Below are 21,386 nucleotides of genomic sequence, written 5' to 3'. Positions count from 1 at the left end.
TGACATGTGTTTGTGTGTGTGTGTGTGTGTGTGAATGTCATTTTTGTCAGTGAAATTCTCATAGGGTTTTGTTTTGTTTTTGTGAATCCCTGAACCTGATATTTGATATATTTTGGTTTAAAGAAAATAACAATAACTAAACGATAAACCTCACATTGTGTTGATATCCAACCCCGGCCCAAGAGATAATAAAAAAAAAAAATAAAAAAAAGAAAAAAAAAAAGAGACTGCATGTTGACAACAATTATATGCTGGTTTCAGCATGTACATACATGCATATCTGGTGAATGTCAGTCTAGATGATGTCATCTAGATTGACATAAAAAAAAAAAAAATAATGACAATCACCGGATATGCATGTATCTGAGACAAGCATATAAATTATTGATGTTGTCACTGTTGTTCTGGTTTCTTAATAATTATCATCATCATCATTACATGTCATTAATTAATGCGTGTCACTGGCTATAGCTTAGGCTACTGTTTGTTGTTGTTGTTTTGTTGGATATAAAGAAAATAAAACAGTTTGTTAAAAAAAATATGTAATAGACCTGAAACCAGTACCAACATTTATTTTATTTTATTTTATTTTTAAAAAGTAATATGAAAATCATTTGCTGACAGTGGTTTTTTTTTGTTGTTGGGTTTTTTTTTTGGTTTTTTAAAAATTTTCTTTATTGATTTTCTTTCTATTTTTCTCTTCTTCTTTTTTTCTTTGAATTTTTTATTTTTTTTATTTTTATTTTTTAGTTGGCACACATAAAAACCTTTTGCTGGGGTTGAATGGTGTTAGACAAACTGAGGAATTCATACATCTTTCAAAAAGTCAGATGCCATTTCTGTTCAGTCCAATGATCAAAACTTCTGGCATGGAACATCTAAGCTGCAAGCCCAGTTCTAGATGTGTTCGTCTGTCGATCTGTATTACTTCTAAACAACTACATGATACTACTTCTCAGACAATTAAATGGATTCAAACTTATTCCCGGTGTTGGAAAATGAATTAAAAAAACAACAACATCAACTTATTTTGTGGAACAGTTTTACTTCTCTTACAATTAATGCTCCAAAACTGACATATCTTTTATCTCTGTCTGCACCCTTTCTGAGATGTAACAGATCCGAATGTTTTGTGTTTATTTGGTGGTTGATCAAGATTTTTTTTTTTCTCTGCCATTTTCCCTTTGATTTTGGTCACTTCATGAAAGCATTTTGAATTAAGAGGAATATTCTCAAGCGTCATATATCATCTTGGGCTAGTGATCTCCACTTCAATAGATTAGCTCCCACAATTGAGGAAAAAAGGCTTGAAATAGAAAAGGGTTACCATACGAAATGTAAAATCATTTTTCCAGTTGAAGCCTTGATTTTGTTGTGCGCTGACTGCCTACAAAAAAGGGACAATGGAATATACACCTCTCCCCCAAGTGCTATTTCAGTTCATGTGGTAGTCGACAACAGAGGTCATCCTGGTTCAGAAACCAGATAATTCATAGGAAAAAAAATCTACACAATATAGAAGCAAAAACAAGGAATCGAAAAAGTCTACCTTTGAAAATCAAATAAACCTTTTCTGTTTTTGTTTTGTTCGTTTCTTTAGTTCATGACCTGAAAACAAACTTTTGTTAGAACATTATAGGAAAATCTTCATGGGGTCAGTAGTGAAGTGATTGTGCCTGGTAAATCCAAGCATTTACCTTTGAATATGTTTTGTGCTATGAAAAATGTCACAGGGTAAATACCATTGTTTCTTTTTCCTTTTTTTTTCTTTTGTTTTTCATTTGATTGATTTGACTTTGTCGTTGATTTTTGCAAAAAGGCAAACATGGTTAGGTGATAAGTGACCTTTCCAGAGAAGCAATATCCCTTCTGAAGAAAACTATCATGACAGATGAACGTCTTCTTTTCAATTCATTCCATTAAGTCAGATCTGAAAACTTAACTTTTCCGTAAGCATTTTTGTTCTGGGCAGAATGGTTAACTCTCTCCATACGAACGGCGAAAGAGACGACGTTAACAGTGTTTTATCCCAATTACCATCATCAAAATATTGCAAGCGGAACGCTCTTATACTGAAGAGGTGAATGTTGACAAAGAATACCACAGTTCTGACGACGGAAGCTAAAGGGTGGGTCATTCAGACACCCACTGGACATCCGAGGGGTCTGTGTAGAGGAGAAGAAAGGACTGGCCGTACTGAGTGAGTTAAACCAAGGTATGCTTGTTGGCAAGTATCTTTGTGCTAGTATTTTTATAGTCCTGTTTTAATGCATTGTGCATTTTATGTAGTTTCTGTCTTAGATGTGATGTCATTTTTTCTATCTGGTTATTTTTGATGGGCCTGTGTGTGTGTGTGTGTGTGCATGTGTGCGTGCGTTTGTGAGGTTACAATGCTCTGGTACGCGTGTGTAAATGTGTAGGCATGTTAGTGTGTCTGAACAGAATTCTATGTTAGAAAATAAGAAATATTTTAATTCTTATGCAATTTTGTTTTTAGTGCAGTTGATATTTAATGTCAGTGTGTGTGTGTCTGTAAGGGAGGGACATTTATATATCTCTGTGTGTGTGTGTGTTCTATAAAATGCATTTTGTTTTAATCTAAGCCTTATTTGTTTCAAAGCTTTTATAATCTTTAGCGTGCTTTTGCATTCATATGAACACACTGGATGTTTTCCATTGTCAGATAGCGGTTGATATGTTTTTTAAGACATGTTTATAGTCAACTATTAAGTAAGGCGCTTTGAGCAGCTTTGGTGCTGGATATTGCACCATAGAAAAGCTATGTATTATTATCATTATGGGGCAGATCTTTAAGTATCCATGGTCAGTTCAGGAGTTCCATTCCAGATGCCTTTTAGTTTTACACACTTTGAGAGAACCTGGAGTTGGCTGGCTCACTGGTCCAGGGGTTTGAATCTCAAACAAGCCGGTTATTTTTTGGCAGCCTGGTTAGCTTGGAGAATACAGAGTATTCAAACTTTGAATCTAATCTGAGGGTCAGGGGTTTGTGTCACCTATTGGGCGCTACTAATTTTTTTTTTTTATTAGAAGAAATATGTGGTTAAGATGTTTATCTGCCAACATGGTGCATGAGAGGGTCTGGGTTTGATTCCTGGTCTTGCCCTTTTCCCCACATTTGACTGGAAATTTGACGGGTGCAATAGCCGAGTGGCTAAAGCGTTGGACTTTCAATCTGAGGCTCCCGGGTTCGAATCACGGTGACAGCGCCTGGTGGGTAAGGGGTGGAGATTTTTATGATCTCCCAGGTCAACATATGTGCAGACCTGCTAGTGCCTGAATCCCCTTCGTGTGTATATGCAAGCAGAAGATCAAATACACACGTTAAAGATCCTGTAATCCATGTCTGCGTTCGGTGGGTTATGGAAACAAGAACATACCCAGCATGCACACCCCCGAAAACGGAGTATGGCTGCCTACATGGCGGGGTAAAAACGGTCATACACGTAAAAGCCCACTCGTGTGCATACTAGTGAACGCAGAAGAAGAAGAAGAAGACTGGAAATTCAAACTGAACATGTCTTGTCATTTGGATTGGACAATAAACTGAGGTCTAGTGTGCAGCACACACTTGGCACACTGTAAAAGAACCCATGGTAACATAAGTATTGTTCTCTGTGAAAATTCTGTAGAAGAAATCCAATCTAATTCATACACAAATATGTATGCATACATTCAAGGCATGATTAGCAGTTGGAATTGTGCTGCTGGTTAGGCGTTTGGCTAGAAGATGCGATGTAGCATAATTATATGCATTATCCCAACACACTGACGCTTCCTAAAGAAACTGAAAAATATGATTTGAGTTAGAAATTCATCTGTATCAAAACTGAAACATGCAACCAATTCTTTATTTGTGGCATTCAAAGCAGTGTGTGTGTTTGTGTATGCACTGGTGTGAGCACAGGTGTGTAATTTTTCCCCTGTTTGCTTTTTGTGGGACAGGAAGTGTGAGAGTGAGCAATGCAGCCAATAATGATGTCTGACATCAATCATGCTGGAAAGATGGTTTTGTTGCTTTCACAGCTTAAGATAATTATGTTCGTCCATGCAGATGGAAGGAAGGAACAAGGGAGATAAAGTGAGTGAACCCATTTTTGACCAAGTATTGTTCTAATGTCAAGTGTATATGCTTTAATAACCTGACAATTGAGCATATAATTTTTCACTGTAGCTTGATGAAGCCTTTTGTACACGAAAGTGTGTCTTCACAAGTGACTGAGAACTTTGATGTTTTTGACTTTTTGCATTCATTATCAGTTGTTTCGCTTGTCAGTTTAACGACTTCTCTTTTATGAAGTCCTTTAAGTAATTTCCTGTAACTGTATTTAGAGGGTTTTTTTTTGTGTTTGTTTGTTTGTTTGTTTTGTTTTTCTTTCAAATTTCACCCACATTTTTACCCTCATTTGCCCAGTTTCCCCCAACCCTCCATTCATCCACATCTCCCACCCCTTCTAACCGATAATACACAGATGTATTCATAAATACTTTTACAAAATGTCTTCAATCACCGATATGTGTGACGGGACATTAAACAAAAATTCCTTCCTTCCATTTTTGAAATTCAATTAGCAGAACACATTTTTCACTAATGTATCTATGTGCCTTTGGCATTTTGTAAATGGAAAGTGAAATTCAAGTTTGTATGCGGTCTGCCTCAGTGTGTTTGTTTCATGGGTAGAAAAAAAATTATTTAGTGTTTCTCTTCCAGCATTTTGTGGGTAAAAAAAAAAAGAAAAAAAAAAGGTAATGAAAAAAAGTATGAGAAAAAACTTTTTTTAAGCAGATCATTTCTCTGTTTTTTTTTTTCTTTCTGCTTTTTCCGCATTCAAGTGTTTTAACTTCCATGTTCACTTGTCTCCACAAGTGGGCTGAAACATGACTGACAGTATTAACCCTTCCTCTCGTTAAACATTCTCCATTTTCGGGCTGTAATGCTGAATAATTTCCAGTTTCCACACCCGACTAAACACTGACATGAATTGTTGGATCCTTAGTTAATGTAGGTTTTCAATTTGATCTTTTGCATGTGTATACACACTAAGGGGGAAAAGGCAGGAGCAGGTTGGCACATAACTGTGTCGACCTGGGAGATCAGAAAAATCGCTGCCCTTCACTCATCAGGCACCAACACCAGGAACGAATCAGGACTCTCACGTTGAAAGTCCAACACTACTGCACCCATCTTCATTTGTTACTTTTTGTTGTTGTTGAATGATTAACAATCTGAAATCATTCCATACACTGCCTATAAAGAATCAGAGCACGTCCTGAAATTTCAAGCATGCATGTCCAACAGCAAATGAGCTACAAGCTTTTGAAGATGTCAAGTGTTTTTCAACCCATGATGATATGCTGGGCACGGATGTTCAGTGCTGGCACTTTAGTTGGCCCAGCGAAAGTTCATGAACCCAGGAAGTAGGGCATGGATATAAATAAACGCGGCTGACAAACAGGCCGTGCCAGCGGCACTCGCTGTACGCTTGTTCAGCGGTAAATCTGCTTTGTTTCTTTCGCGCATCATCTTCCCGGATGGATTGGAAATAACGACAAAAGAAGTGGGTTTTTACAAAGAATGCAAAATGAGCTTTCCATTGACTCCAAACACAATATATTTTCTTACATAGCAATTGTTGCGGCAACGGTTGAAACATACATGAAGAAAGAGAAGAGGTCAAGCAGAAACATGATCGCAAAAATCGTAAAATTTAAATCCCTCTCTAAGAAAACATACGCTTATTACAATGAAATCGTAAAAATCACCAGAACATTTAGCATGCCTGCATGCAGATCAGCCCACCCTTTTGAGTAGTAGATTTTTTCTTGTCAGCACAACAAGTGTTTAAAGGAACACACTGTAGCATGGTGAGTGTGAGCAGCAGGGGCATGGAGAGCAGGGCGAGTGTAATCGCTGCAGGAAATGTGTGGATGCTGTGGAAGCGTGAGAAAAGTGGGGCAGGGGCTGCGGGACCAAGTGAAACAAAGAAGGCAGTGTCCAGGTTTGGCACGCGGGGCCAGAAATACCGCGGTGAAAGCGCCGGCCAATGCAGAGTGTGGTGGGAAAGTCTGGCATTAAAAAAAGTTTGACCCCAGACGCTAGACGCTGCTCGGAAACTAAAGAGGTGGATTTTGTGCTCGGCTGAGCAGCCGTGTGGGGTGGAACAAAATTCCATGATAATCATCATGAGGCATGAAAGTGAAAAGAATCCCCAAAGTATGTGCATCTAGGGTTCTCACTGTGTGGCATGAGTCAAAACAGAACCAGATGCCTGCAGAAAGTCACCACTCTTTTGCTACAGGAGCATAAGTGCTTGAAATTCCAAGAGATCTTCAAGTTCCAAATGGATAATCAATGTTTGGAATAACCTGAGGATGCCTAGCTTCATGACAAAACAAATAGGGTGTGTAAAAACATTGTATCCTTCGCCTTTCTCAAAGGGTACAAAGTAAGATGTATAAGGCACAAGCAGGGGTATGTGATGATTATCGCTGCAAAACGTATGTGTGTCAAATGAGTGAAGCACAAGAAAGGACTGTAACTCTACTGCCACAGTGCAAAACAGTTCTCGTAATTTTCAGCCCACAAAACATAGCACTGCGGAATGTAAAATACAAGGCAGAGAGTGAAAATATTTCCATGTATTTTCACCAGTGGCCCAAAACACGATGGTTGAAACGGAGTACACTAACTTCACTGGGAACAATCAAAAAAAGAGCATTCACAATTAACTGGAAAAAAGAAAAAAAGAAAAAGATTTTCATTCAAAGTTTTAATCACCAAACAATCACACTTCTTCCAGATGTAACAATAAATACATACATAATGAGACACCCAGTTATCAAACTATGCAAAATTAGCACTGAGTTGCAGAAGTGCCAATAGAAAGGTTGTAAAAACAACAATCACAAACCCCAAAATAAAAACAACACTGAACAAAAGTGATCAATCTCACAAAAACATTCTTTAAATTCAAGTTCAATTTTGTAAATTGCAGCATCCCTACCATGAAGAAACTGATGCTTGAAAAACATTGACAATTTTACAGTCTAAATCAGTCTGAACAACAACAAAAATGTAATTCACAATAATCATAATCCTGCTTACTTCACATTGAAGTTCCAAAAGAGCTATACACCTAAAAGTATCTTTAATTGTTTACGTTTCAATGAAAGAATATTGTAGCAACAGGTAAACCATCAATGATCACATGCTGAGAACTTAATTCTCAGACATTTTTGGTTGCTTTTTTTACGTTGTTTGTTTTTTAGCTCTTCTCTTTGTTTTTATTATTCAGTCTGGCTTTCTTTTTCAACACAAAAAAGACCCTCTAGGAAAATCAGTTACACGCCCATGTGTATGCATGCACAATATATGTATGTGTAGAAAAGGATCCATACTCGTGACACTATGTTGAATAGTTCACTGTACTTTTTCTACTTATACTCCTAACTGCTTGAACCCTCTCACCCAACCTAACAAGAATGACGACAAATCTGGAAACATTCCTCAAAATCATTGCTGACAACTCTTGAAACTATGAATCATCCAAAAGATTCTTCAAACAGTTCATCTGGCCAATACTGGTCATCAAGGAAGGACGACAGTTCAGGGTCAGAGCTGCTGACATGGTCTGTGACCCTCGGCTCACCCTGGGAATGGCGTGCAGCCCGTCGCTGGAACTTGGCCAGGAGGGTGGGTTCCCACTGTGTCCGAACCAGGCGGAACAGGTCCAGACAGGCCCGGGCATCCGTCACCGAGCAGTGCTCCTTCTTCTGTATTGTCCGCCCTGTTGACAAACGACGATGGCGTTCTGATAAAGACACAAGCATCAGACAACACTGACTTCTTCTTCTTCTTCTTCTGCGTTCACTCGTATGCACACGAGTGGGCTTTTATGTGTATGACCGTTTTTACCCCGCCATGTAGGCAGCCATACTCCGTTTTCGGGGGGGGGGGGAGGGGGGTGTGTGTGTGTGTGCATGCTGGGTATGTTCTTGTTTCCATAACCCACTGGACGCTGACATGGATTACAGGATCTTTAACGTGCGTATTTGATCTTCTGCTTGCATATACACACGAAGGGGCTTCAGGCACTAAGCAGGTCTGCACATATGTTGACCTGGGAGATCGTAAAAATCTCCACCCTTTACCCACCAGGCACCGTCACCGTGATTCGAACCCGGGACCCTCAGATTGACAGTCCAACGCTTTAACCACTCGGCTATTGCGCCCGTCAGACAACACTGACAATGTTGGGATTCTGAGACACAACCATCAGCTAAAACTGACCGCAACACTGAGAATCTGATAAAGACACAAGCATCAGATAACACTGACAGCAATGTTGAGAATCTGATAAAGACACAAGCATCAGATAACACTGACAGCAATGTTGAGAATCTGATAAAGACAGTTACAAGCAATAGATAACACTAACAAGGAAACGAGAGAATCGGAGCACACTGGTTAGAATCCCACACTCGCCAGTATTTTTTCACCCTCCAGTATACCTTGAGTGGTGGTCTGGATGCTAGTCATCTGGATGAGATGACAAACCAAGGTCTCATGTGCAGCATGCACTCAGTCAGTTAGTGCATGTAAAACAACCCACGGCAAGAAAATGCCACAGTATTTTCTCCCCCTCCACTATACCTTGAGTGGTGGTCAGGACGCTAGACATTCGGATGAGACGATAAACCAAGGTCTCATGTGCAGCATGCACTCAGCGCATATAAAAGAACCCACAGCAACAGAAGGACTGTCCCTGGTAAAATTCCATTTAAAATTTAATTTTGATAGGAAAACAAATGCACTTGTAGGTAAAAAAAAAAAAGAAAAAGAAAAAAAGGTTGGCACTCTCATTGTTGCATTGCATTTTCCCTGGGGAGAGCAGCATGAACTTCACACAGAGAAATCAATTGTGACAAAGGAGTAATACAACACTGAAATACAATACAAATTTATACATCATTATATATGTGTACATATCCACATAGTCACATACTGTAGTGATTTTCAGTTATTCTGGAAACAAAAGCACATGGCTTTCTTTTAAGATGTGATGCCTGCCTCTTGGCAAGCTTCCTATTTCAAAAGTTTTATTGGAAATATATTGACAGTCTCTGACTCAGAGACTGTGACATTGTCGACAGTTTGTTTTATAGTAATCCTGATACTTAAAAAGTCAAACTCAACAGAAGCAGCTTGTTTTCCTTGTCATGAATTTGAGTCTGCTGATCGGACTTTGCACCACCTGTGACCTCAAACTGTTGCACTGTGACATGGGAGTGGATTTAAACACACAGTGAGTCATTCCTCAGCTAATGTTGAATATGGTCTGCTTTCATATCTTCAGCATTGGTCTCTTGCAAACTGTGACCTACTAGTATTACCGTGTCGCATGAAAAAAACAACAACCGCCAACCCCCCCAACCCTCCACCAAAATTCTGCGGTGTTATATGACACACACACTACTCTTAGAGTCTATAAAATCCGCTTTTACGACATTAAAACAGATGTCTATTTCTCTTAAGTATTTATAAACTCAATACTGAGACATTCACACTTACCTAACAAGGCCGAAGTAAGTTTCCTCAGTGCAGAGGCATTGCTGGGCAGGTTGGCCATTTCACGGAGCAGCTTGCAACTGGCAGTGTCTCGGATTAGGTGTACTGGGTGCTTCAAGTCCATCACTCGGAAGTCATTGTGTACAGCATGGCCTATCACCACTTTGTCCTGAAACAAAAAAAAAACAGTGTGTGTTAATTTTATGTCTTTCACTTACATTGTATAGATCTTTCTCTCTCTCTCTCTGTCTACCTTTCTCTCTCTCTCTCTCTCTATATATATATATATTTGATACCTCTGTCTCTCTCTCTCTTTTAATATATCTTAGGATATATACTCTGTCCTATCTGTCTATCTACCAACCATTGGTCTGTCAATGTAATATAGTTTAATTTGAAACAAAAATTCATGTCAAGACTATGAAAATACAGAAATAGAATATTTGAAAACATCCTCAAATTGAATTGAAACTTGAAAGCAAGACCAAGACAGACACCAGCTTCCTTTAATATATAAAAAAAGAGATGAAACACAGAACCACCAGTACTCCTTTAGTTAAACTACTTTACTGTATGCAACATGATTGATTAAGTGGAAATATTGCATTTCAAAATGAACAAGCCTTTATGTTTCCTCTATGAAAGGCTACCGTAACTGATGTTTTTTTTAAAAGTAAGGTCCCCATTGTGTGTGTGTGTGTGTGTGTGTGTGTGTGTGTGTGTGTGTGTGTGTGTGTGTGTGTGTGTGTGTCTTATATTTATAAATAATGTGATTCAACATAAAGACATGGCTAATACTGATTACTGGACATGGTAATGACATGGTAATACATGTATACTAATAATGGTCAGTAATATTAACTAGTGAGAGTGAGACCCACATAAATCAATTTACATTTAACGTAAACATCCACCAGCGCTTTAACGTAAACATCCACCAGCGCTTTACCTTAATGACTGCCGCTATCATTTCTTGGGCAGCAATGAAAGGAATTCCTGAGCATATATGATGAGGACGAAGCCCACTCCATCGTGTGCGATAGTCGGTGACTTTATCTGGAGGCTTCACAAACCGGTCAAACAAAATATGCCCTCGGTGATCCACAATGCTGCAACGACCTGAAAAAGAAAAAAAACACTTTTTTTTCTTAGACAGATAACTGCTGAGCAGTGTTTCAGAATTATATATTACATGTATTAAGCACTGTTTACACTACAGACAAATGAGTGTTCGCTTGATCATTATCAGTTAATGAGTTAATCAGTTATGCCATTTCAATTGTTCAAATCATCTTGGTCAGTTGTCTACATCACAATATCAAAATTCAAATGTACTAATTACTATACTTCTATCTGATCTCATCTGCACATTTCTCTGGTGATTAAGCTAAAGATTATATATATATATATATATATATATATATATATATATATATATATGTGTGTGTGTGTGTGTGTGTGTGTGTGTGTGTCACTGTGTGTATGTGTTCTGTATAAACGAGGGGGTATATATAAGTAAGCACATAAATGTGTGCGTTTGTTATGTGTATTATGTGTATATAAAATCATAATTATATATATATGTTGTGTGTATGCATCACTGCATGTATATCTAGGTAAGTATGTCAGTATGCATAAGGAATATGCCATTATCTGACTGTGTGACACAGTTGTGGTTTTGTTTATAATATAGTATTGCCTTGCTGACATGTGTGTGCAATATAACATGATTTGTGTACATGGGTGTGTGGGTGGTGGGGTGGTGACTGTGTACCTCTCAAATAATTTACTTCAATTAAGTTCTAGTGCCAGTATATGTAGTACTAATGTGACACAGTAGTACTAGTAAACTATGCCAGTACTAACTACTAATATTACTTTCTAGTTAATAGTAGTTATTGTAAAATTGTTTCATGTGAGATGAAAAAAATGTAATTTGAATTGAACTGAACTGAAATCGAATATATCTGAACAATGGAAAAATGTCAAAATTTCCACAAGTAATCATACACACATTTTTGTGAGCTGCCAGTTTCAATGTCAAGTCAAGCTCAAAGTTTAAAAAAAAAAAGAAAAAAAAAAGTAGTCACAGGATTATTGCTATAAAATATGTATATTATCTTTATTAAAACAAAACAAAACAGGGTCAAAATCTGTACAAATGGTGTACAAAATATGAGAACTTTGTTACTTGAAAACAGCCTCCAAATCCTTGAGTTTTTTATTTTTTATTTTAAAAGAATTTACAATTGATGATTGAAATGTAACTCTGAGCTATCAAGTGATAAGTATTAAACAGCCAAATATATATGTCCCATTTTAATGCCATCCATTGATTTTGTACTAAAAACAAACTGTAAAAGAAAAAGGAAATTTTCTATCTAAAAGTACGTTTAAATAACATACTTACCGTGACCCAACTAGTGCAGACTCCGGCAGGGGTCTGACATTTCCTGCCTGTGCAAATTACTATCCGCCTATGCGGAGAAAATGAAACTACAGGAAAAAAAAGTTTGTTATTGTTAAACTCACAGTTCTTAATTGAAAAAAGTGAATTTTTAAGCATAACTTCCATAAGTCCAGACACAAAACTAAATCACTGTCTGATAGTGATAAACTAAAATACCAACTACCACTGATTCACTCACCAAGAGCACTCTTATTATTGGGTCCAACACCCACAAACTCACAATCCAGAGCAAGGTAACAGTCCATTTCATTGCTCTCCTGTTCAGAAACATTTGGCAAGGAATATTCTTTGCATGATTTGCAACCAGTCAAGCACAATGATGATTGAAGACCATTTCTAGCACCATGAGTCTTCAGCGAAGTTTTGTGCTTTTTTGGGAGGAAATTTCTGTTACTGACTTTGCACACACTGTTATTTTCATCATCGTCATCATCATCATCATCACTGAAAATATAATGAGATGAATTCACACTGTGCCAAGAGCTTGGGGCTGGTGTTTTCCTTATCACTTCTCTGTTCTTGCTGTCAGAGTAAGCAGATGAAATATTGTCAAGTCTTATTGTTTTACTGCGTTGTACCGTTTCATTTCTGTTATCATCTATGCGTTGTCTTTTTAGCTTGCTCTGTGTCACATGAAATGGGACAAAACCTGTAGATGACAACGAACATGTTGAAGCGTTATCATCGCTTTCTGGTGGTGGTGATGATGATGCTGGAGAAGAAGACACAGACGACATCTTTTCGCTGTCTTTGTTCACTGTCCGTTGTCTGCAAGCTTTCTTCATTTTTATTCGCTTCTGGGAGATGAAAGACATTAGTTCTTCCTCCTCGATATCACTGTCGACCATCACAAACAGACCCTGATCCATCGATATTAGTATTACTGTGTGTAAACTGGTTATGTTAAAACTCACAAGAACTTCTCAGTCTGCCATTGCTCACAACTGTAAACATTTGGAAAACGCCCATGCGAAACAAAACGGTAGACTGGAGATTACATGCTACAAGTTTCGCGCGTAAATCTGTTTGACAAGCAAAACGTGACACAGAAATTTCATCTCATTATGTCACGATCAGATGTAGTCTTCGTGCCACATGTCCTCCTTGCACAAACGGAAGTTCCAAACCGGAAATGCCAATTGTTTCACTCGGAAAGTAGATGTGGTTTTCTTCAGTCTACAGTTACCTCCAAATCATCCAATGTCGTATAAAACAACAACAACAACAACCCCCCCCAAAAAAAAACAACAACAAACAAACAACAAAACAAAAAACCAAAAAAAAAACAACAACACCAAACACAACAACAACAACAACAATAACACACACACACACACACACACACACACACACACACAGTTGTTTGATGTTGGCGTTTATAACGTTTCCATTTTCCCGAGCGTTGTCTCTCCCTATTCACCCAACAGCTAGTAAAAAATAAAATCGTATAATTATCGCGTGCGCGCGCGCGCGTGCGCGTGTGTGTGTAAGGTAGGTGTGGGGGTGCGTGCGTGCATACGTGCACGCTACTGTTTTTCTTCTTTCTCAAAAGTCACATCAGAGCCTCGCCTTCTGTTCAAGCGTGATAACGGTCCACGGGAAACAACTCTAGAAATTCCAGAATCAAATCAGTCCAGCAACGTTAGTCTCCCGTGTTATCACCGGCTCGCTTTTTCACTGAGTCTTAAATGCGCGCGCTGTGTGAACTCAGAACTCACTTAATTGCCGTAAAACCCATCATAGGAATTATGGACACTATAAACTAAACACAACAAACAAACAAAAAATAAAAGCAATAAGTTGGAGCACATGCACAATATTCCACAAGACATACTTATGGATTGCGAACTCAGTTGAAGCATTCATATGTATATTTTGCCAGTTCTGGTTGGAAATAACTTAATGGTAACAGAGAACCCGGCCTTTGGATTATTGTGTTGCCAGTGCCATCTGGCCAATGATTCGAAGACTGGGAATTAACTGTTAGTAGGCAAGACTGATCTCAAGTCAGTTGAGTCCGGCAGAGTTCGCACAGGCTACATTTGTCCAGAAAATGCAGTTCATCCTCTATAACTCCACATGCTTTACACAGCCGGTCTTTCCTAGGGTAAGCTGTAGTGACGTCATCGGGCGTTACTATTTCTTTTCTTTCTTCAAAAGTCACATCGAATAACCAGATCCTGCAGTCCCGTCCAAGCGGAAGAGCGGTCCACGGGAAACAACTCTAGAAAAAAACAACACCCTATCAAATCAGTCAAGCGGCATTAGTCTCCCGTGCTACCACCTTTTTTTCAGTTTTTAATTAATTATTATTATTATTTTTATATGTAGGCGCTGTGTGTGTGTGTGTGTGTGTGTGTGTGTGTGTGTGTGTGTGTGTGTGTGTGTCTGTGTGTGTGTGTGTGTGTCTGTGTCAGTGTGTGTCTGTCAGTGTGTCTGTGTCTCTGTGTCACGGGTGCCAACGTCCGTGTGAGTGTTTGCCGGCGTGTGTGTCTATGTGCCTGTAGAGGGTCTTTAGAGATGGTGACTTCCTCCATAAGCAGGCATAAGCTTTGGATAAACGTCAAGCCTATATATAGTACGTGAGACCCTGTGTGGCCTTCTTACTGGGGTCACCGAGTCAAGTAAAATAACAAAAGACAAATAGCGGCTCAGCAACGTATCCGGGCCAATCCGCGGCACTCCCCAAGGAAATCGGCTCAGGAACATAGTTCGCAAACAATGGTAACTATCAGGGCTCAGACACCGGAGCCCCGTGCGGGCGTTGAGCTTTGTCTGTCACGGCAATCAGTGGGATTTCCCCACTACTGATGATGATGATCATCTGACACTGACAACATCCCGGCAGCTTTCATTCCGTTCGCTTCACAGACGGGTCTGGAGTTTTCGCGGCTCCCGGCTACTGTGTCTGCCATCATGACGAACAAGTGAGAAACATAAAAACAGTGACATTCATTTTCATCTTTTTACGGAGTTGCTTACTGACTGTTTTCTCAGTACGGCCTAGCCGACCACACACTGAGGACTGACTGGCAATATCAGGGATGAACAACCGTAGGCACTGAATCCCGTGGCCGTATAACCCGACCCCCAGCCCCCCACCACACACACATCCCTAAACAACGACAACAGCAACAACAACAACAAACTAGAACAGAAAAGATAGGTAGAATTACGTACGTGTAAGCTGCACATAAACCGGCCTAGGACATGCCTCTGATTTTGAACATTCCATTTCGTTTCATCAGAGATAAAAATTATATATATAAAAACCGAAAGAAAGAAAGAAAAAAAGAAAAAAAAAGAAAAACGAAAACTGACGAAAAAAACAACTAATTTACTAAAGTAATTATAAATAATTATTATAACAGGAATACTGTACAAACCCCAAACGGGTAACGCCCGCGCGCGCGCGCACACACACACACACACACACACACACATTGACACACACACACACACACACACACACACACCGACACCCACACACACACACACACACTCACACACCGGCCACACCGTCACTACGGCACACACATACACACACAGTCAAGAAAATACAAGACAAGACAAGACAAAATTCTTTATTTCGAGGATGACAGATAAGCACTGGTGTGCTAATTTACATCCAGTCCCCGCCCTGAATAGGGTCTACACTACACTACACAATACTAAATACAGATAAAACATGGTGTTAGTAGAAATGCCGCATAACAGATGGGAAATTAAAAAAACAAAACAAACAACCAAAACAACTAAAAAAAACCAACCAACACACACACACACACACACACACACACACACACACACTCTCCAATTATCACTTTAGTCCAAAAACAGACAAAGATTATTCCGGGCAAGGCTTTCAAGAAAAGCATAATTGACTGAATGGACCAGCGAGGCAGAAGATTGGAAAGGGGGAGAACTGAGACAGGAAAAAGAACCGGGGGGCGGGGTGGGGGGGGGGGGGTGTGTGTGTGGAGGGGTTGGAAAGCCAGAAAGAGAAGGAGAACCGGCGACAGAAAAGAGGACATTTCCTGCACAGAATTTCCACTGCAGGAGAACTTGACGTGGGAGTATTTATACTGTAAGAGGGCTGGTGGGGAGGGGGGAGGAGGGAGGAGGGGGGTGGGGGTGGGGGGGGGTGGGGGGGAGGGGGAGTGTTCCGGGGTGGGGGGAAGGGATGGGGTCAGTCCAGGGGTCAAGCCCGTGTGGATGTTCCGGGCCTGAACAGATCTCCGCCGGAGCAAAGACAGTGGTCAAAGTGACTGACAAAAACGGTTTTCGAGAACACTGGCGTCGATGTTTTTCGTCTCGATTTTTTTTTCTTCTTCTTCTTCTTCTTCTGATGTGTATTGTACACATTGGTGTGATCCATAGTGGGGATGCAAAAATATCAGCTCCAAATTTTTTATTTCTTTTTTTTTTTTTAATCTAGAGTGTCCAGACAAAACTCTCGCAATGTTTCCGAAAGCGGGTGAAGTCCCCTTATGTGTGTGTGTGTGTTTTTTGTTGTTGCTTTTGTTTTTGAAAAAACAACAACAACAAAAAAAAAAAGAACCCCAAAAAACCATTCCTTGTCATCGTGATTGCTGAAAAAAAAAACTAAAGAGAAATTTGAAAGAGAAAAAAAGTAGAGAGAGAGAGAGAGAGAGAGAGAGAGAGAGAGAGAGAGAGAGAGAGAGAGAGAGAGAGACGACGACGACGATAACGACGATCATGGTAATGATGATGACGTCCCCTTGGAAAACTGGGTTTGATGGACATGTGTGGAAATGTGTGTAAATGAATGTCTGCCGGAATGAATTCAAGAAAATGGTTCATTGACGTTTAATACCAGTTCTCTGATTTAAAAAAAAAAAAAAAAAAAAAAAAAAAATTGGGAGGGGAGTAGGGGGTTGGAGTGGGGGTGGGTGGTGGGGATAAATGCAGGCAATTATTGATTTTCTGTTGTCCTCGTTATTGAAGATGTTGTCTTGTCTTGTCTTGTCTTGTCTTGTCTTCTTTCTCCATACCTTCCTTCTTCTCCTCCCCACCCCCATCTTTCTGTCTCAACCTGTATCTATTATTTTGGAAATTCTGGAATTAGAGCCATCTTCGCATTCGTCAACTTCCATATTTTAATGAAGATGGAATGAATTGTGCAACTTACATTTCGCAACAGGTCTGTCTGTCTGTCTGTCTTTCCGAGTCTATATCCACCTGTCTGTCTGTCTTTCCGGGTCTATATCCACCTGTCTATCTGTCTTTCCGAGTCTATATCCACCTGTCTGTCTGTCTTTCCGAGTCTATATCCACCTGTCTATCTGTCTTTCCGAGTCTATATCCACCTGTCTGTCTTTCCGAGTCTATACCCACCTGTCCGTCTGTCTTTCCGAGTCTATATCCACCTGTTTATCTGTCTTTTCGAATCTATATCAACCTGTCTGTCTGTCTTTCCGAGTCTATATCAACCTGTCTGTCTGTCTTTCCGAGTCTATATCCACCTATCTGTCTGTCTTTCCGAGTCTATATCCACCTGTCTGTCTTTCCGGGTCTATATCCACCTGTCTGTCTGTCTGTCTTTCCGGGTCTATATCCACCTGTCTGTCTTTCCGAGTCTATATCCACCTGTCTGTCTGTCTGTCTTTCCGGGTCTATATCCACCTGTCTGTCTGTCTGTCTTTCCGGGTCTATATCCACCTGTCTGTCTGTCTGTCTTTCCGGGTCTATATCCACCTGTCTGTCTGTCTGTCTTTCCGGGTCTATATCCACCTGTCTGTCTTTCTGAGTCTATATCAACCTATCTGTCTGTTTTTCCGAGTCTATATCCACCTCTCTATCTGTCTTTCCGAGTCTATATCAACCTGTCTGTCTGTTTTTCCAAGTCTATATCCACCTGTCTGTCTGTCTGTCTGTGTGTGTGTATCAGTCGGCCTACTCACACGTCTCTCTATTCATCGTCACAAAACTATGGACGTGCGGTGCGTGCAGGTAACGGTGCTCGCCACATCCCCCATTTATGAACAACCCCGAGGTACAGGTACCTGTACCTGTACCTGAGAAAACAACAGACGAGATGAAACACCATCGTGGAACTGGTTGTAATTTGATCCACCATCTTCTTCTTCTTCTTCTGCGTTCACTCGTATGCACACGAGTGGGCTTTTACGTGTATGACCGTTTTTACCCCCGCCATGTAGGCAGCCATACTCCGTTTTCGGGGTGTGTGCATGCTGGGTATGTTCTTGTTTCCATAACCCACCGAACGCTGACATGGATTACAGGATCTTTAACGTGCGTATTTGATCTTCTGCTTGCGTATACACACGAAGGGGGTTCAGGCACTAGCAGGTCTGCACATATATTGACCTGGGAGATCGGAAAAATCTCCACCCTTTACCCACCAGGCGCCGTCACCGTGATTCGAACCCGGGACCCTCAGATTGACAGTCCAACGTTTTAACCACTCGGCTATTGCGCCCGTCAATCCACCATCTGATTCATCCCAGTCACCACTACTCACGTCTCCATCCCCCTCAAAATAAATCACAAACTCGGACATTCCGCCCTTTCCATGAAACCGACACCATAGCTGAAACCACCCTTCTTTTCGTCAGTCCTTGAGAAGGAAATTACATCAGCTTTTTTTCCTTTGAGCAAGCCAAAAGAATCACATCATCTGTTTTTCCTTGGAACAGCCAAAAGAATCACACCATCTGTTTTTCCTTGGAACAGCCAAAAGAATCACATCATCTGTTTTTCCTTGGAACAGCCAAAAGAATCACATCATCTGTTTTTCCTTGGAACAGCCAAAAGAATCACATCATCTGTTTTTCCTTGGAACAGCCAAAGAATCACATCATCTTCGTTTTCCTTTGAGCAGCCCAAAGAATCACATAATCTACTTTTTTTCTTGGAACAGCCAAAAGAATCACATTATCTTCGTTTTCCTTTGAGCAGCTTAAGGAATCGCATCATCTTTGTTTCATTTGGAGCTCCCCTTTCCATTTTTTCCCCCCCTTTTCCATTCACTTTGCGTGTGCTGAAGAAATCCGTCTCAATAGTCAGCCGCCTGTCCATTCTCAATGTCAATCAAACTCGATCCCTAGCATGGCTGAAGACACTCTTGTCTCTTCAGGGCTTTTGGGCAAACAAGTGTTCAGCTGGCGAAAAGTTGACTCAAGGCCAGATCTGCCCACTGAAGCAATTCTCTTCCCATCAGCGGCGTTGGCAGTGTTCGATCATTCCGTCGATACCCCGCGCTGCTAGATTTTTGCAAAGGGTAGTGACGGAAGTTCCTTTTTTTTTTTTTAGTTCCGTTTCCGTCTCTCTGGAGTTTCGTCGACAGGAAACAGAGACAGCATTGCCAACATGGTGGACTTTCTTCTTGTTATTAAAAACAAGAAAAAAATAATTACACACACACACACACACACACACACACACACACACACACACACACACACACACACACACAGATATATAGATAGATACATGGATACATAGATACATAGATAGATAGACTGCTGTTGACGACGAATCGATGTGTCGTCTTTCCCCAATGTATACAATCGAACGATCGATAGATTAATAAATTATCAACCAATCAGTTGATTTTAAATGTCAGACGAACAGAGAGAGACACACACACGGGCACGCGCGTACATACACACACACACACACACACACACACACACACACGGCCAGAGGGAGAGAGTGAGAGGCAGACACACACACACGCGCGCGCGCGCGCACGGCCAGAGAGAGAGAGAGAGAGAGAGAGAGAGAGAGAGAGAGAGAGAGAGAGAGAGAGAGGCAGATATATACATATACATATATATATATATATATATATATATATACATATATAGAGAGAGAAAGGGAGTGAGACAGAGAGACACACAGAGAAAGAGAGAGAGACATAAACACAGAGAGACAGACAGACAGAGAGACAGATAGAGAAAGGGAGAGAGACAGATAGATAGATAGATAGAGAGACAGAGACAGAGAGATAGATAGATAGATAGATAGATAGATAGATAGAGAGAGAGAGAGAGAGACAGAGACAGAGAGAGAGACTTGTTGCTGGTAATAACATCCAATATCACATTTATAGAAATGGTGAGCACGCGCAAAATCGTGTATCGCCCCATAACTCTCCGTATATCTTTTCTCTCTCTCTCTCTCTCTCTCTCTCTCTCTCTCTCTCTGTTCTTTCAATAATTTCTTTCTTTACTTTAACGTCTTTTCAATTGGAGTGATATTAGACGTGTCATGTGTGTGTGTGTGTGTGTGTGTGTGTGTGTGTGTGTGTGTGTGTGTGTGTGTGTGTGTGTGTAGAAGATGGGAGTGTGGTGGGGATGGTACTTAAAGGGGGATATACAGAGAAATGTGTGTGTGTGTGTGTGTGTGTGTGTGTGTTTGTTTGTTTGTATGTCTCTCTCTCTCTCCGTGTCTCTGTCTCTGTGTCTGTCTGTCTGTCTGTGTGTGTGTGTGTCTGTGTCTGTGTGCGTCTGTATGTGTCTGTGTGTCTCTGTGTTTACGTTTATGTGTGCGTGAGTATGCTCGTCCGTGCGTGCGCTCACGCGCGCGTTTGTGCGTGCTTGTGTGTTTCCCCTCACATTCAAACTACATCGGCTGTCATTAACGTGCATGTCTTGTTAATTAGTTTGATAAATTGCCAGTTCCGGTATAAAACCCAAACTGAAGGGAAAAATTAAAAAAAAAGAAGAAGATGAAACTGATTAGATGTCACACACAGTTGGAAGCATCCATCATTCTCTGTTTGTTTGTTGATTTATTTGTATTTTCCTCATGTATATCTGCTCTGTATGAAACCAGTTTATTTGACAGAAAATGTCAATACGATCGGGGAAGATAGATTGTCAGACCTAATTATAAGCAAGACAGGCAGATCATAGACAGATAGATAGACAGACAGATAGATAAGTTAGATAGGAGAGATTACCAGATAGACAGATAAGCAGATAGATAGATAGGAGAAAGAAAGACAGACAGACAGACAGACAGACAGACAGAGACACAGAGAGAGAGTCAGAGAGAGAGAGAGACAGAGAGAGAGAGAGAGAGGAAGAGAGAGAGAGAGAGCGTGACACACACACACACACACACACACACACACAGAGGGAGGAAGAAGACCAAAGCAGAGGCAGTTACACAGAGACAGACACAGAGAGAGAGAAAGAAGGGAGAAAAAAGAAAAGCAGAAAGAGAGAGACAGACAGACAGAGACACAAAGACAGAGACGCTTCAGACGCTTGTTATTGACATTGGCTTACCTACAGCCCTTATGTCAAGGGGGTCAGTTCTAAGTTACAGCGTAACTTG

At 40.4% G+C, this 21,386-nt stretch overlaps 2 protein-coding genes across 2 annotated transcripts in view; both read right to left on the bottom strand.

Annotated features, from left to right (window-relative positions):
* The window catches only part of LOC143296558 (autophagy-related protein 9A-like), a 47,227-nt gene extending 35,203 nt beyond the window's left edge, over positions 1-12,024 (bottom strand). Inside the window, exon 1 of the mRNA XM_076608592.1 lies at positions 11,997-12,024. The gene's annotated coding sequence lies outside the window, so the exon portion shown is untranslated. The remainder of the gene's footprint in view (positions 1-11,996) is intronic.
* Positions 6,713-13,169, bottom strand: LOC143296576 (apoptosis-enhancing nuclease-like). The gene is made up of 4 exons (XM_076608602.1): positions 12,235-13,169; positions 10,536-10,705; positions 9,590-9,755; positions 6,713-7,805 (listed from the first exon to the last, which is right to left on the bottom strand). Exons 1-4 carry the CDS (start codon positions 12,923-12,925, stop codon positions 7,561-7,563), a joined length of 1,272 nt encoding a protein of 423 aa, XP_076464717.1. The 5' UTR covers positions 12,926-13,169; the 3' UTR covers positions 6,713-7,560.
* Between the last annotated feature and the right edge of the window lie 8,217 nt (positions 13,170-21,386).

This window comes from Babylonia areolata, chromosome 2 (genome assembly GCF_041734735.1).
Source record: "Babylonia areolata isolate BAREFJ2019XMU chromosome 2, ASM4173473v1, whole genome shotgun sequence".
Lineage (NCBI taxonomy): Eukaryota > Metazoa > Mollusca > Gastropoda > Neogastropoda > Buccinidae > Babylonia > Babylonia areolata.
Note: the sequence above shows the minus strand (reverse complement) of the source record. Positions and strands in the feature narration are given on the sequence as shown.